Source organism: Alligator mississippiensis, chromosome 1 (genome assembly GCF_030867095.1).
Source record: "Alligator mississippiensis isolate rAllMis1 chromosome 1, rAllMis1, whole genome shotgun sequence".
Classification (NCBI taxonomy): domain Eukaryota; kingdom Metazoa; phylum Chordata; order Crocodylia; family Alligatoridae; genus Alligator; species Alligator mississippiensis.
In genome coordinates this window covers 40,364,941-40,379,854 of record NC_081824.1, presented here as the reverse complement: position 1 = coordinate 40,379,854, position 14,914 = coordinate 40,364,941, and the positions used below count along the sequence as shown (strand labels likewise).

The window sequence follows — 14,914 nt, the reverse complement described above, 5'->3', positions numbered from 1 at the left end:
AGACAATCCCAGATTTTGTGTTTTCTGCAAAATCCACAAAACCTTGAATTAAGTAGGTCTCTAATGATAGCAAATGCCCGATCCCTGAGATAGCGGGTTTCGTAGTAGAGCAACCCCAACCACAGAACTGCTTTGCACAGGGCCTGAGTTTGACGACAGTGGTGTCTTAATAGTTGGTACTTAATAGTTCCTGAGCTTGTATAAAACCAAGTCTAAATAATATTTAAGTTGAAAAAGTGTTGATATCTTTAAAAAATAAATGCAATATTATTATTATAATACCATAGACCATGCCCTGAAATAGAATTACTGAAATTACTTTAACAATTTCTTTAAGAATTTAAAAATACTTTAAGAAACTAGCTTTATAGATTTTAAATGTATTTGAAACCAGGAACTAGTAGCCATTTTGTGAGATCTTCTTAAGCAATTTCCAGCCCTATTCCTTTGCAAAGATTTGAATATGTTTCGCCTTCATTCTCAGATATTTATCCAAAGGGAAACTTTCAAACTCTGTTTACTATAGGCACAAAAACTTAAATATGTTCTAAATAATATAGGTTTAAAAAACCAGTAACCCTAATGTAAACAGCAAACAAAATAAAACAATGTCAGGCTTTCAAAACAAATTACTAACTTTCATATATGTGTTTTTTATTTATATGCAATGAAATAAAATGCACCTCCTTTTATTTGAATATAAACATCATACCAGATTAGATCAGTCCTCACTCCAGAGGGGATGTGTGAAAACTCATATTCAACAATGATGAATAACCTGCTTGTCAGAGGAAGTTTCTGTTTAATCCCTATCAATTAGTGGTTGGTTTATGCTATGAAGCATGAGGATTTACATCCCCTTTAAAAATTAATTTTCTCAATATAGAAAAATCTGAATTCTTGTTACACATAGTTCCTGTACAGCACTATTTACATTATATTCTCTAAGGCTTATATTCTACACCCAATATTTTTACTGCAAACATCTGTAGCTATAGAAAAAATGGACTTTGTACCTTGTTTCCTGTTAAATTAAGACTCTGGACATTGCTCCTTTTCACAGTTATAATATAGCTTTAAACAACAGGTTATGAATAGTACTTGGCAGTTAAAATTAAGTTGTGCAACAGGGTTACAGCCCACATAACTATCTTGGTTTGCATAGTTCTAGTCAAACAGACTTAGTTAATTTGCAAACGTTTGTTCTCAATCTGTTTCAGTTTTACAAAAATAGGATCACATTCAGGCCCCACTGAAGTCAATGGAAAGACTCTAACTGATTTCCATAGGAACAGGATTCTATTTAAAAGCTCTAAGCAAAAAGAAGAACAACTCCCTACAAAATGCATTCGTTTTATTATGACTTTCCCAGGTCCTCCTGCCTTGTCTTGAGGTTCCTTCTGCAGGAGAAGGAGAGGAAGTAACCTAAAGTAGCAATCTTTGGAGGAGTCCCTATCATTGGGGTCTATTTGGGATATGTACCAGAACACCAGAATGAGTGAGGGAAAAACCCTTTGAAGTGACAACAGAAATAGGACCTGAGAGGAAAGTCTTGAGAGTGGTAAGATACAGGTACTCCTCACTTAACATTGTCCTGGTTAACGTTGTTTCATTATTACATCACTGATCTATTAGAGAACATACTTGTTTAAAGTTGTTCAACGTTCGGTTATAACATTGTTTGGCCACCACCTGCTAGTAGGTAACTACTGTGATGTAATTGGATTCGCTTAACTTCATTTCACTTAAAGTCACATTTTTCAGGAAGGTAACCATGCCATTAAGTGAGGAGTTGCTGTATTCACACACCAAAGAGATGTGAAGAAAGTGACTCTATCTGTTGCTCTCTTAACTGAGAAGACTGATCACTGTCCTACCCAGAAGACACCTATAAATAAGGAAACTCGTAGTTTATTAAGGAAGGGTCTTAGGCAGCACCACATTTTTACAAATTTCCCTATACTTTAGTGAGTTTGGACCACATCAAAAGTTGAACTAAGCTAAGCAAATATTGGTTCATGTCAGTGTGAAAGTTCAGTAAACCCTATTAAGCAGCTCATAAGGGTTAAAGTGAGATTTTCAAGAATCCTCAATGTTGTCCTATTTCTGATTTCATAGGGCGCATCTACACGTCACCTTATGGCAACATAGCAATGTGCTGCATCACTGTACAGCACATGACAGTGATGTAGCAATCATGGTTCTACATGTGATCAGCAGCTATGTTGCCATAGCAGCACACTCCCCCATTATAGCGTGCTGCTATGGTGATGTACTCGTGAAATCTAACTGTATGCTGTGCACATGGCACAGTAACCACCTGTACTGCACCACGCTTTAGTACTTCCAAAAGGAAGTACAAAAGCATGGCACTGTAGCAACATCACTATATGGCGACATGATGTGCCCATAGACATCTATTATAAAACTCCCATTGACTTCCATGAGGGCTGAGTCTCTCCTATGCTTATATTTTTGAGAACTCCATTTAATATCCTTTAAATATTGCTTCCTAACATTTAAAAGTTGTTGCCAATTTCTCTTGCATCTTTTTAATGTTATCATTTTATCTCACTACTGCTTCTGATGAAAAAACCTAATAAAAATTTCAAAGTAAAACTAGAACACTTTTTACAAAAATGCATTGTAGAAGTGCACTGGCTTACAAACCAGGAGATTTTCATACGCTTTCAACTGCCTGCAGTCATTAATTAATGTTTACAAGAAACAACATTCATTTAGCTTTTTAGAAAACCATATAAATAATTACATTTACAGTACTTTACAAAGTGCCACAGGAGATACAGACACAGTAGATCACATCCCTGATTTATCAGTCCTGACAGAGGCCCTTTAAACAACTTCTCAACAAGGTGTAAATCCCACTACATTAGCGACCTTTTTGTTGTAATTTCTAGGGAATCATTTTTTACTCATGCTGTCTGCTATACTGGAAGTTTAGAATTGTTATGAAGACCTCTGGGTGCTAGTTCCTCCTAAGTATAAAGTTGGTTACTAATACAGGGTTTTCAGATTCCCACTACATTTGGAGCCATATCAATGAATACTTTATTTGGAAATATTATTTATGAATGTATAAATATATAAAGACAATACACATTTTAAGTAACAGTAAAACAATATAGACAAATGCCCTGTATTCTCAGATGGATAGCCTAGGTGAGAAATAACTACCGAGTCACTAACAAGTACATTTTTTCTTATTTAAATAAAATTCGCCTGACTAGTAAGCCTATAGTGAACTTAGTTAAAAGTCAATTATGAATAATTAATTAGCCCTCTAAGTGCAATTTTGGTCTCACAATATAAGTGGAAATAATTATTTCTCATGGTTATAACAACTGTTTTACAAAGATGCTATTACTCAGTCCTGTTCTTCTCCCTCCTACCTGCTCATGACATTTTCCATGATTAACAAAGAATTAAAAGTGCTGGTCAGGTGCACATTCTCTCTTCTGTATTCCTGCACGTGCTTGGCTTATTGGGGTGAGATCATGGCCATAATCACTGCAAAGGGATATTTGGCTACCAAGTGTGTATAACCTCATTGGAATTTTGAGAACGAAACCCCATTTTCCTGTATTAGTTACAATACAGGTTTAGCAGCCAGGTAAAGTCCAGGATGAGAATCAGAACATTATATCCATGGTAATATGGAGTTCAAGTTTAACTTTTCAGCACTCCAAAATGTTGGGACATCCTCTAATCATTGTTATGCCACTGACTTTAGTACAGGTACTCTAAAATAATACCAGTATAACAGATTGGAATCTGTTTCTTAATTGATTTTTGTCACTTTTTTGTGAGTTATATTATCAGGAATAACTTGAACAGGGCAAGACATTTTCTGGCAACTAATGGCTGTTTGGACCAAGCATCTAAAGCATAGCCAAGGGCCACCAGCTCCATCTGCCACTCATTTAGACCTCATATATATATTAATGAACTAAACTGCTTTAAAATGGGTGCATCTACATGAGATGCTTTACTGCAGAGCTGATTAATTAGCTTTACAGTAAAGCATCACCATCTACACATGTGGCACTATTAAGCCACAGTAAACTAATTAACTCAGCTGTAGGATAGTACTGCCCAACAGAAGTGCTGTCCTACAGCAGAGTAGTTACATGTGGTGAAACACACATGTAGATGGTGACTGGGCTGGCTAGGGCATAAGGGTGCTACATGTGTGGGGACTGCCTGCCAGGTAGACCCACACTGTAGCACCTGTATGTCCCAGGCAACCACTCTGCAGCATGTTGAGCCAGGGTGGATCAGTTCTGGGCTGGCAGGCTGACTCCCCAGGATCCCCTGCCAGATGGGGCTGTGCCACCCCAGCTCAGTGTGCTGTGGTCCCAGGAACAAATGTAAAAGCTGTGCCCGGGAGCAATAAACTCCAGCACAAACTGTCTAATTCTTAACATAGTTGACTCTTCCATGTGTTTCAGAACTGTATTTATCCATATTCTCCAACTATAGTGTTAAATATTCTTTCCCACTGTCTACCCCACTGTGCTGTATGCTGGTCTACCTGGAGACTGGATTTTCTAATTTGGCTTAACACTCATGGGAGAGGCCGTAGAAGACAATGAGAATTCAAAATGTCTGTTAAGCCCTGTTTATAAACTTATAGTGTTTGGTCGACACCAGTCAGGCAAAAAAAACCGGGTTTAAATCATGTCAGCATGTGCCATGTTTAAAGAGTCGTGCTAACAGCTTCTCTGGAAGTGCAGGTGGAGCCTCTATGCCAGGAAATGCTTGACCCAAAGGTCGTTGCCACTTAATTCCTGCTTCCTCCTCCCCCAGGCTTGCTGACAGATTCACCATCCATTAGAGTCAGATGTGATACACCAATCTTCTGTCATGATTCAGAATGGCATTATCGTGCAGTGACCTGCATCATGATGGACATTGCTAGCTATTTTATTAGCTATACTTGCTTCTGTTCTTCCAGGAGCTTTTACTTCCTGCCATCTCATTTTGGCACAGTTCATAATTTCCTCTTCCCACTGTGCTCGTGGACACATATTTGCTTCAGGCAAGGACTGGGTCTGCCTGGTGAGGAAGAAAAAAGAGAAGAGGGTACCAGGAAGATGAGTTACCATAAGCCAGATGGTAGAAAAAGTTTGCTGCTGATCTGCTGGCCTATGATCTGTCTTGCTCAGCCTCCATTTTTGGGAATGTTTTCATTCTAAAGAAAGAGAAAAAAAGCACTTAAGGCATCAGAATTGAACAGACTAGTCTAAACCCTAATTTTCAATTAATCAGCTTCCCACTACTATTAATGAAATGTAGTCCCTTCCCGAAAAATCCATCATAGTATAATGAACATGCTTTTTTTTTAAAAATACTTTTAAAGCCTGTGGTTGGTATAAACTTCATATTCTTGATTAAAATCAGAAATGAGCATGTTCAGCTTTAGAATGATATATATCCAGACATAATTAGATAGTGACATATCTAGTTAGTGCTACATTTCCAGACATAAGCTAGTTAGTTAGCTTTGCTCCTAGCTAACAGTAAAAAAAAAAAAAAAGTGTTCTGTAATTATCAGCCTGATAAACAGATATGTAGCTTTTTAATTTTTTAGTGTTTTACCAGTCGTAATACACTTCATGAAAAATTAAACCAAGGACATGAAATATTAATAGAAAAGTGCCTAATGAAAAAAAACTGCAGGTTTTAAAGACGCTATTTTACTATATTGAGCTTTAGAATCTAGAAAATATGCTCAAAGGATTCTTTTCTGTTTTTTGAAAGGTGCTACAATTTCAAAAGCCCATATAGTGCTTGGTGCTTGGATGAATATGCCGAAAAAGTCTGGGAAGCAGGCTGCTGAAAAGGAAAGAGAGCATATGGATTTCAGTTTTTCTGGTTTTACTCCATTAGCCTCCATAAGTCTGTAACTAAAAAAGGTCAAAGGAAGCTGGAGAATTAGCTCATCATCTACTCCCTGGGAGTATTCCACCTTTTTGTAAGCATTTTGACAATATACATGATTTCCTGTGATCAAAATAAGCTTAACATCGAAAAAGCATGTGGGTTGTATGAAACAAATATCAAAATCACAGGGTCATCTTCACTAATTGTTTGGTGGTGATAATTGCTATTTGCTCTTATTTAGGGTTATTTATTATGAAATGTTTATATTGTGATAGCTCCCAAAGGTCCTTATCCCTGTGGGAATTATTGGTATTTGTAGTTGAGATTTTAGCACTGATTTCATTCTTTTGAAAAGTCTAAAGTGAGCACTAGTAAGGTTTCTCTGATTTCTCAGTAATTATATTATTGTAGACCAGATGTTCAACTGCTGAAAAGTATCATAGCTCCATTGCTTAACTACACCAGCTCAGAATTGGGCCCAGTATATTTTATATATTTTAAATTTGGCTTACCACATTAACCTTATGGACAAGGGTTTCCTAAACTACAAAAACCTTGAACATATATTTTTTCTAGGATGGAAACCATAATGTAATGTTCCACTCTTACTATAATTTCAACTTAAGCTGGGGATGGTGTCATTTTTGGCAGTATGGAACAAAACTGAGGGAAAAGCTACTCTCAGCCATATGGTACCTTGGTTATTAAGAATTATGGTTAGCATTACTATACCTTCATTTGCATTTAGTTCAAATGAACTAAACTAAACCAGGGCAGGGGAAACCTCAGATATTTGGTTCACACTAACCTTCCTCCTATTCTGTTAACCATCCCCTGTAAATAGTATATTTAAAAACTATTTTATATAGTTTATTTGAATCATTCACCAGGTAGTTTCAAAATTATGCTATGCTGAATGAACATTGATGCTGGTTGCAAAAGCAATACGAGGACTCAGCAGTTGGATGTGTGATGGACTAGCTAAAGGGCGGAGGGGGAAAAAATTAACATTTGGTTTTGCAGCATGGAGCTGCAAAGCTTCTGGTGGGGTGTGGAGCTCATGTGAGTAAACTTCCTGCTTTCCATGTGTTCTAGCACCCTTTCCCAGACTTCCTTTTATATTGTTTGTCTATTTAGGTTGAACATACCTTGAAGCAGTTACCGTCCTTCTCTTGTCATCTGCAGTGTGAACCCAATTACCACCTAACGAATAAACAGTAAGAGGGGTCTAATAGCTTTCCCTCTTTGATATTGTCCATGTAACCTATATGACTTACTATAGCTGTAATCCTGAAACAATATCCAAATCCTAGACCCACAAACCTTTAGTTTTCCTTATGTAAAGAACCTTTTGCTATATGATGTCTGGTCCTAGCAGCCGGAAGTCAACCAAAACTACCTGCCTCATCTTTACCTGTAGCTCCTGCCCACAGCTGCCAAAGTTTGTATAAACCTCCTTCTCCCTCTCCCATTACCACTGGTGAGTAAGTGAGATTTCTCACTGGATTTGGGAATGGAGCTGTCAGTGAGTAACCCACCTTTGGGATGTCAGTCTCATACTTGACAACTGCTCCTATCTTTGAGGTGTGGATAATTGCTGGTTGAAATCTTTTTGTGAAAACATTTCCCCTTCTCAATCAAAATGGCTTTTTTTTTTTTTGCCAAAAATCCACATTTGAATCTTTTCAAGAATTCAATGAAAAACAAATTATTCCGTGTAAAAATAACAAAAAAGTATATCGTCTCTTAATTTTTTTAAATGGATATTAGAATAGTTTTCCCTAGCAACCACTAATCAGAGTCCTCATTTTTAGACAACATTTACTGAATTTCCAACTAGCCTCTCAAAAAAGTTTCCTTCCTCTCTCAAAAAAAATCTCTCAATCTATTCTGTTTCAAAGGAATTAAACAGTATCTTCTCTGTTACAAATGATCTCAAGATATTTAATACTGCCCCTTAAAAACTTGCCGATAGCCAGTACTGACAGAGAGATAAGGATAAATCCCCCATCATATTAGGATGCAAAAAAAAAAAAAAAAAATTAAGTATGCTTAGTTTATATCCAGCATCTTCCATTAATCTGAGCTTCAGAGAGGGACATTCACTTGCTAATTCATGTGTAATTTGGCAATAATTCTAGTGAGGTGATTGTAATTTTACATTGAAAAATTGGAAACATAGGGAGGAATCACAGGGCTAGTCTGTCCTCTACCAGGAATAGGCTCAGCTAAAGTGTCCAATATCTGCATGCTGTTAGGACTGGACTCATTTCAAATATTGTAACTCCCTCCAAGACTAATGAGTGTCCTCAATATACAGACTATGATTGTGATAAATTCACAAAGCCACATTTACCCCATCATATAAAGGATTATCTAATGTAAAGTTTGTACATTACATATAAAGTCCAAGGCCTACAGGCTGTTTGGATTTGGGACTGTAAAGTTTGCATATAATGGGTGCTTTATCTTGCAAGTAGTAGATTATCCCTTCTAAACTGGCTAGGAATGTGGTTCTTGTGAATGGTGCTGCTCTTATGAAAATCAATAAGCAGTAAATCAGCTTATGTCAGAGCTGAATTTGGCCGATTTATATGGGAAGTACTGCTTTCCCAAAATGTCTGTTTCACTTTTAAAAAAAATATATTTTGAATATCAAAGTGTCCCTGTTCAGCAAACAAACCACAGAAATTATTTTGAAGCTCTATTGTTGGAATTCGAAGGAAGAAAGCCATGTGGCCTAAACCACAAAACTTCTCCAATTTCAAGAGAGCCAAATCAATTAGTATGAAACAGGACAGAAGGAGCAATACCATTTCCCACTGAAGAGCTTACAGAATGCCAGAAAACAGCAGGAGCAAACTTAAGGGTTAGGCAGAAAGCTCCCCTTTCCAAATGATATCAGTTAGAAACCCTGACATACCCCTACTTCACTGGTGCCTGTACCTAGTTGTAGGCAAAGAGGGGCTACGAAGAGAAGCGGGTGGGGGAAGAGGGGTGCACTAGTAGGACATAAATATAGACTCTCCAAAACACTAAGAGTTTCAATTCAGTTTATTTTATCTACACTACTATAATTAAGGGTTAGATAATTTTCTGGGCTTCTCTTGAGTTTCATGTAGCAGAAACTGGTGAAAACAAGCAATTTACAAAGCAGGAAAACTGCAAAAGGCAGACATCTCTTGTAGACACTGACTATATACTTTCATGGGGGGGGGGGGTGATCCATCCCCAACCAACTATATAACTACATTCATGTTCCATAAAGTCCCAGACTCCTGTTTTCCAGAGAACTTTGTTCCCCAGAACTAGGCAGTGCATAACAGTTGAACACAGCTTATCACCATTCATACAACAGACATGAACTCAGGTAAATCACCTACGTTTTAAACATAGATAAACAGAAATTCACATGGCTGGGCTTTGCACACACCTTGAGTTTACCAGGCTGGAATGCATGCTGAAAGGAGAAGCCTTCAGGCAAGCTCTTGGAGCACCTTATTAGTCTCCTTGGCTTTCTTACACGTGTACAGCCATTTGATTATCCGAGCATTGCGCTCTATCACTGAGGTGCTGCTAGGGACCTGCTCAGTCAGTTCTTCCTCCAGCAGCCCATCATCCCCGCTGTGCCTTGTAAAGTCACTTTCAGATGTCGCCACACTGATGCTGCGAATCCTGAAGGACACATTGTCAGAAACCACTGAGAAGTTCTCTCTCCCCAGATCCTCAATGACCTCAGGCTCAAGACCACAGTATTTAAAAAAAGTATCAAACTCAGAAAAGGACTTGGAGTACCGAGAGCTGATATCCGATTGGGACCGATGCAAACCTTTCCTCCTCGCATCCTTGACCTCATCAGGTGCAACAGTCAGTTTTGGAGTGTCCCCGTACTCTCCGCCATGGTCAGCTGGCACTTCTGTTTTTGCCGGAGTGGTTTGTTCAGTCCCATGGCTAGTGAGCTTATCAGCAGCATGTTTTAAAGAGAGATTTTCTTCATTTTCTGGTGTGGTGACTTCCCTTATTACTTTGGGTGTCTGCATCTCAGGAGAAGCCAGTTGCTTTTCTTTTATGGGTCCTTGGAACAGCCTCCTCACCAAGCTCCCTCGTGTACTCTCATTGCCTTGCCCTTTCACAAACTCACATTTCTGGCGGTAGATCACGAGGGAATCTGGCCTTATCTGCCTCTTGGGCATGCTGCGCCTTGCTATCGGGGGGACGTGTTCCAGGGGAGGACAGCAAGAATATACAGCATTAGCCAGGTACAAGTTTTTTGTGTCTTTCCCTCCACCAAAGTCCTTAGTAATTTTTTTGCTTTCCACTGAACAGTTCTCACTACTGCTCTCTGAGGCTGAGCTAAGCACAACCACAGGTTCCTGTTTAGTGCTGATTACCTGCTGACTTTTTACATACTTGGCCTTGTCAGCTGCCAGTCTTTCTACAGCACTCTTCCTGCCTGGGGTGCCTGCCTCCATCTGTCTGCGAAGGTATTCCGGCCCCTTGTTAAGAAGTCGCACTGTCAAAGAGGAATGAAAGTCCGAGATGGCATGCATTCTCACGGCATGAGAGATTTCAGTTGGCATATCAGTTTCAGGTACACTGATCCCACTTGCAGCTCTTAAAAAAAAGAAAAGAAGCCCACTCTCTGGATGCTGCAGCTTCCACCCCTCCTGCAGGAGTGCCCAGGAATCCTGGCATGAATTCCACAAGCCTGTTTCTGGGGTGGTTACTTACTTAGGACAGATGAGAACTCGTCAGGCTGAGCGAAGCCCCACGGTCTGTGTCTGCTGCACTCTGACTACACACCTCCACACAGCTGCTTCCTTGCACATTCACCTTACAGTGAAGCCAGCCCCTGCAAGCTCCACACAGCCAATCATGTCTGAATACAGAAGGCCCTGTGACATCAGCAGTGAGCTGGTTCATTGACGTTAGAGGAGTGGCTCAGACCATCAACACTCCATTGCCTCCAGCAAGGACAAGCCCTAATTAAAGTATGTGTACAGCATATGCTTTCAGTACTTCCCTCCTATGGCAGTCTGACTGAATCAAAACACTGGAGAAGTCTTGATAAGGCTGATGTTGCCACTGCAGGCATTTGAATGTTATGGGAACTAAACTTCAGATGTGTTTTTTCACAGAGGTGTCTATAATTCTGTGCTGTAAGCTCCAAACCCTTGTTTCTTAAAATTTTTCCTCTACTTACATAAAGTATTTTCCCCAGTAACTGTCAGCAGAGACAAACAGGGAACTCTGGGGGCTGATCTTGCAAGGGCTGATCCTGCAAAATACAGCATGTTTCCCAAGAAGAGCTGAATGCTTTATTCTCATAACCAGCTACTCTTATAGGGCACTCAGCACATTTCAGGATCAGACCTCTAAACCTAGACTTGCTGGGTCCCTTTGTTACATATTTTTTATAAACTTTCTGTTTGGCTAAGTACAGGCATTCAAAACACCCAATCCTAAATTGATTTAACCTTTGCAGGCGGGTCTAACTTGCGTAGACTGAACTGATTTGCAAGTAAATAGACATTCACTTTTGATTCTGGAAATGCAGGAACATGCCAGCAGTGGCTCAGGCTGGAAGCTGGGGGGCGCTAGAATGAGTCCTCCCTTCCCTTTTGGGGCAGCTACACAGCTGGGGGGGGAGCTGACTCGGGGTGAGGGAGGGGTCGGTGGCCAGGCACTGGCAGGCCACCGAGTATGATTATGGAGGGGTTTAAACTCCCATCCTGGCCTGCAGGGACCCTCGTCAGGATATGCCTGGAGGGGGAAAGGGAAAGCAGCACCTTCCAGGTTTGTCCTAGAGAGCAGGGGGGCCATGACCAGACACCAGCCTGGGCAGCACATCAGGCAAAGGCAGCCAGGGAGGGGGATTAAACTCTCCTGTCACCCCTCTCTCCCATCCACATGGGACCCCAGCCAGGGTCTGCTCGGCTTTCCCCTCTGCTCGCTGCTCATGTGGGGGGGGGGGAGATGGCCAGAGCCTGTTGAGGCACCAGCCTCAAGAAAAGCGGGGAAGGAAGGGGGATTAAATCCCTCATCTCCCCTCTGTCCCACTGGCACAGGGACTCCAGCCAGGGTCTGCCCAGCTTTCCACCCTGCTGACCACTCATGCAGTGGGGTGCATGGCCAGATCCTTCCTGGGCAGCACCTCATTACTGCTTCCCAATCCCCTATCCCATCTCACAGGGGGTCATTCAGGGATTACCCATCTGCCAATGATGTGCTATAAGTGTATTGCATCACCTGGTGCTTGCTGGCTAGCTAGGACGGAAGTTGGGAGTGGCTTGTTGGGACACAAATGTACTCGGTGCCCTGAGGTTTTGCTCCAAACAGATCCTTCTCAGGCAGTTGCCTGTCTGTGCCAGCTTTTTTTTTGTGCAGCCAGGAGACTTGGGGCTGGTAGGGGCCAGTGCTGTCTGCTCACAGTGAGTCCCTGCCAACCCCAAGTCTCCTGGTTGCACAAAAAAAGCTGGCACAGACAAGCAGCTGCCTGAGCAGCAGAGAGATCTGTTTAGAACAGAACCCCAGGGCATGGGGTTGGGACACTTCATGTACCAACAAGCCGCTCCCAGCTTCCATCCTGGGGAACCAATAAGTGCCAGGTGATGCAACACATTTATAGCATGTCATCGACAGATGGGTAATTCCTGAACAACCCCCTGACAGATGGGAGAGGGGATTAGGGAGCAGTAATGAGGTACTGCCCAGGCCAGCTCTGGACCTGCTGTGCAAGTAGCTAGCAGGGTGGAAAGCCAGACAGAACCCAACTGAGGTCCTTGTATCAGTGAGAGAGGGGAGAAGGGGCAATTAATTCTCCTCCCTCCCCCACTTTGCCTGAGGCTGCTGCCCTGGCAGTCTCTTGCCATAACCCCCATAGCATAAGTGATGAGCTGGGGGGAAACCAGGCAGACCCAGGCTGGGGTCCCTGTGCCTGTACCTTGTACAGGGAGGCAGGGGGGTTTATTCCCTGCCCCCCCCTTTGCCTGAGGCTGCTGCATGGTCAAACTGTGGCCACACCCCCTGCTTTGCGAGTGGCCAGCAGGGTAGAAATCCAGGCAGACCCCAGCTGAGGTCCGTATGCCAGTGGGAGAGAGGAGAGTTGGGGGATTTAATGCCCCACCCTCTGCCCTTTGCCTGAAGCTACTGCTCAGGTGGGCTCTGGCCATGCCCCCTGTTGTGCAAGCATCCAGCAGGGTGGAAAACCAGGCCAACCCAGCCTGGGGTCCCCATGCTGGTGGGACAAAAAGGAGACAGGGGATTTAATCCTCTTCCCCCCCCCCCCCCCCCCCCGTTTTGCCTGAGATGCTGCCTGAGCTGGTTCTGGCCACACCCCTTTCTGCGTGAGTGACCAGCAGCATGGAAAGGTGGGCAGACCCAGCCTGGAGTCCCCATATCAGTGGGAGAGGGGAGGCAGGGAGGTTTTTTCCCCCCTCCCTTCCCCTAAGCCTGCTGGCCCATGCACATGCACACCCTCCACTCTAGCAGGGAAAATTCTGGCTGCTCTGCCCCCAACTAGGCAGACCAGGCCATGCCAATTGGGTTTCTCACCCTCACCTCCTTGCCAGCCAGCCGTCACTGCTCAGGCTAGGGAGCAGAGGGCTAAGGAGTAGGGCCAGCCCTACTGTGCTCAAGTAGATAGCAGAGCCCAGCCCAGCCCAGCTTAGCCCAGCCCAGGGCTGTAATGCATACTGGGATGCTGGGGGACTGTGATTTAACTTGAACCAGGAAGGGGTCTGGGACAGAAGTTCCATAAACTGGTTTCATAAGTTTCATAGATTTCATAGACAATAGGGCTAGAAGGGACCTCAGAAGATCTTTGAGTCCAGCCCCTGGCCCCAGGGGCAGGAAGTCAGCAGAGGTCATAGGATCCCAGCAAGATAAACATCCAAATGTCTCTTGAAGTCCTTCAAAGTAGGTGCTTGAACCACCTCTGGTGGCAGTCTATTCCAAACCTTGGGGGCTCAGACAGTAAAGAAATTCTTCCTTATGGCCTGAAATGGTCCTGGAGGAGTTTGTGACTGTTCCGTCTTGTCATCTCTTGGGGCACTCTGGTGAACAGACGTTCCCCCAGATCCTGGTTTGACCTAAATCAGCTAAGTCTGATTCTACATTTGATCAGGTTCATCTTAAACCAATTTCGGCCATTTTGAAACCGGGTTACGTGCACTGAACTTCTGTTCCTTTACAGGTTCAAACCAGTTTCTGATCACTTAAACCAGTTTATGTGTAACTTCTGTTCCTAACCTTTGAGATATAAACTGAAATGTCTTCAAGAGCCGTCTGCTAAATGCTCTAGGCTCATCCAGGGAAAAAGAGTCTTGCTGTGCTTCTGAATGTACTAGGAACACCTCCATAGTCCTGTGATATCAGTAAGATGTTTTTTGTGGATGGCAACAGCCTTGTGTAGGTACTATGGATTGACACCAGCTCTAATTTAATTTCTAATTTCTTTTTTGTTGTTAAATGTGGGGTAGATTTCCAAAAGGTTTCCTTCTGGAGCCAGCAGGGGTGTGTGTGTGTGTGTGTGTGTGTGTGTGTGGCCAGTCTCATTAAGCACTAATAACAGAATGTTAGAAGAAAACTAACTACATGATATGGAAGTGTGGAAGGTCTTTGTACCTCCATATTTGCTACATGTCTAAAATCTGAAAACAGTTGTATGTGCCTTTCTCCGTGGGCATTGGTACATTATTATTTTATGGGGATTGGTACATTTTTTTTGGTAAAGACTAACTCAGATCATCATTTTTACTATCATAAAAAGTGTGGCTGATAGACCTTCAATCACAGAAAAGGGAGTTGGCATATGTTCCCTCCTGGATCTCAATACTTTCTGTTAGGATTTGTATCTTTGCCTCACTGTGTGGCTGTAGAGCGTCCTCAGGCAGTGACACTAACACAGTTTCCAACACAAGGGGTGCTCATCAGGTGTTTGGAAATGGGGTATACTGTGCTGCACAAAGCTGAGCTCTGTGGGGTCTCCGTGCATCCAACAGGGAAGCTG

The 14,914-nt window shown here is 42.3% G+C and overlaps 1 protein-coding gene across 2 annotated transcripts; it reads right to left on the bottom strand.

Annotated features, from left to right (window-relative positions):
- Positions 1 to 633: 633 nt before the first annotated feature.
- On the bottom strand, positions 634 to 10,773 carry FAM110C (family with sequence similarity 110 member C). Of its 2 annotated transcripts, XM_019492731.2 has the most exons (3): positions 10,636 to 10,773; positions 9,338 to 10,417; positions 634 to 5,212 (listed from the first exon to the last, which is right to left on the bottom strand). In XM_019492731.2, coding segments are annotated over exons 1-2 (1,038 nt in total). In that variant the 5' UTR covers positions 10,637 to 10,773; the 3' UTR covers positions 634 to 5,212; positions 9,338 to 9,380. The 2 variants fall into 2 exon arrangements, with proteins under 2 accessions (XP_019348276.1, XP_006267239.2); XM_006267177.4 differs by having other exon boundaries at positions 9,338 to 10,772.
- Positions 10,774 to 14,914: the final 4,141 nt, after the last annotated feature.

Coding starts and splice junctions, on each gene's coding strand:
- FAM110C (XM_006267177.4), bottom strand. CDS start 10,484: ATGCCAACTGAAATCTCTCATGCCGTGAGAATGCATGCCATCTCGGAC.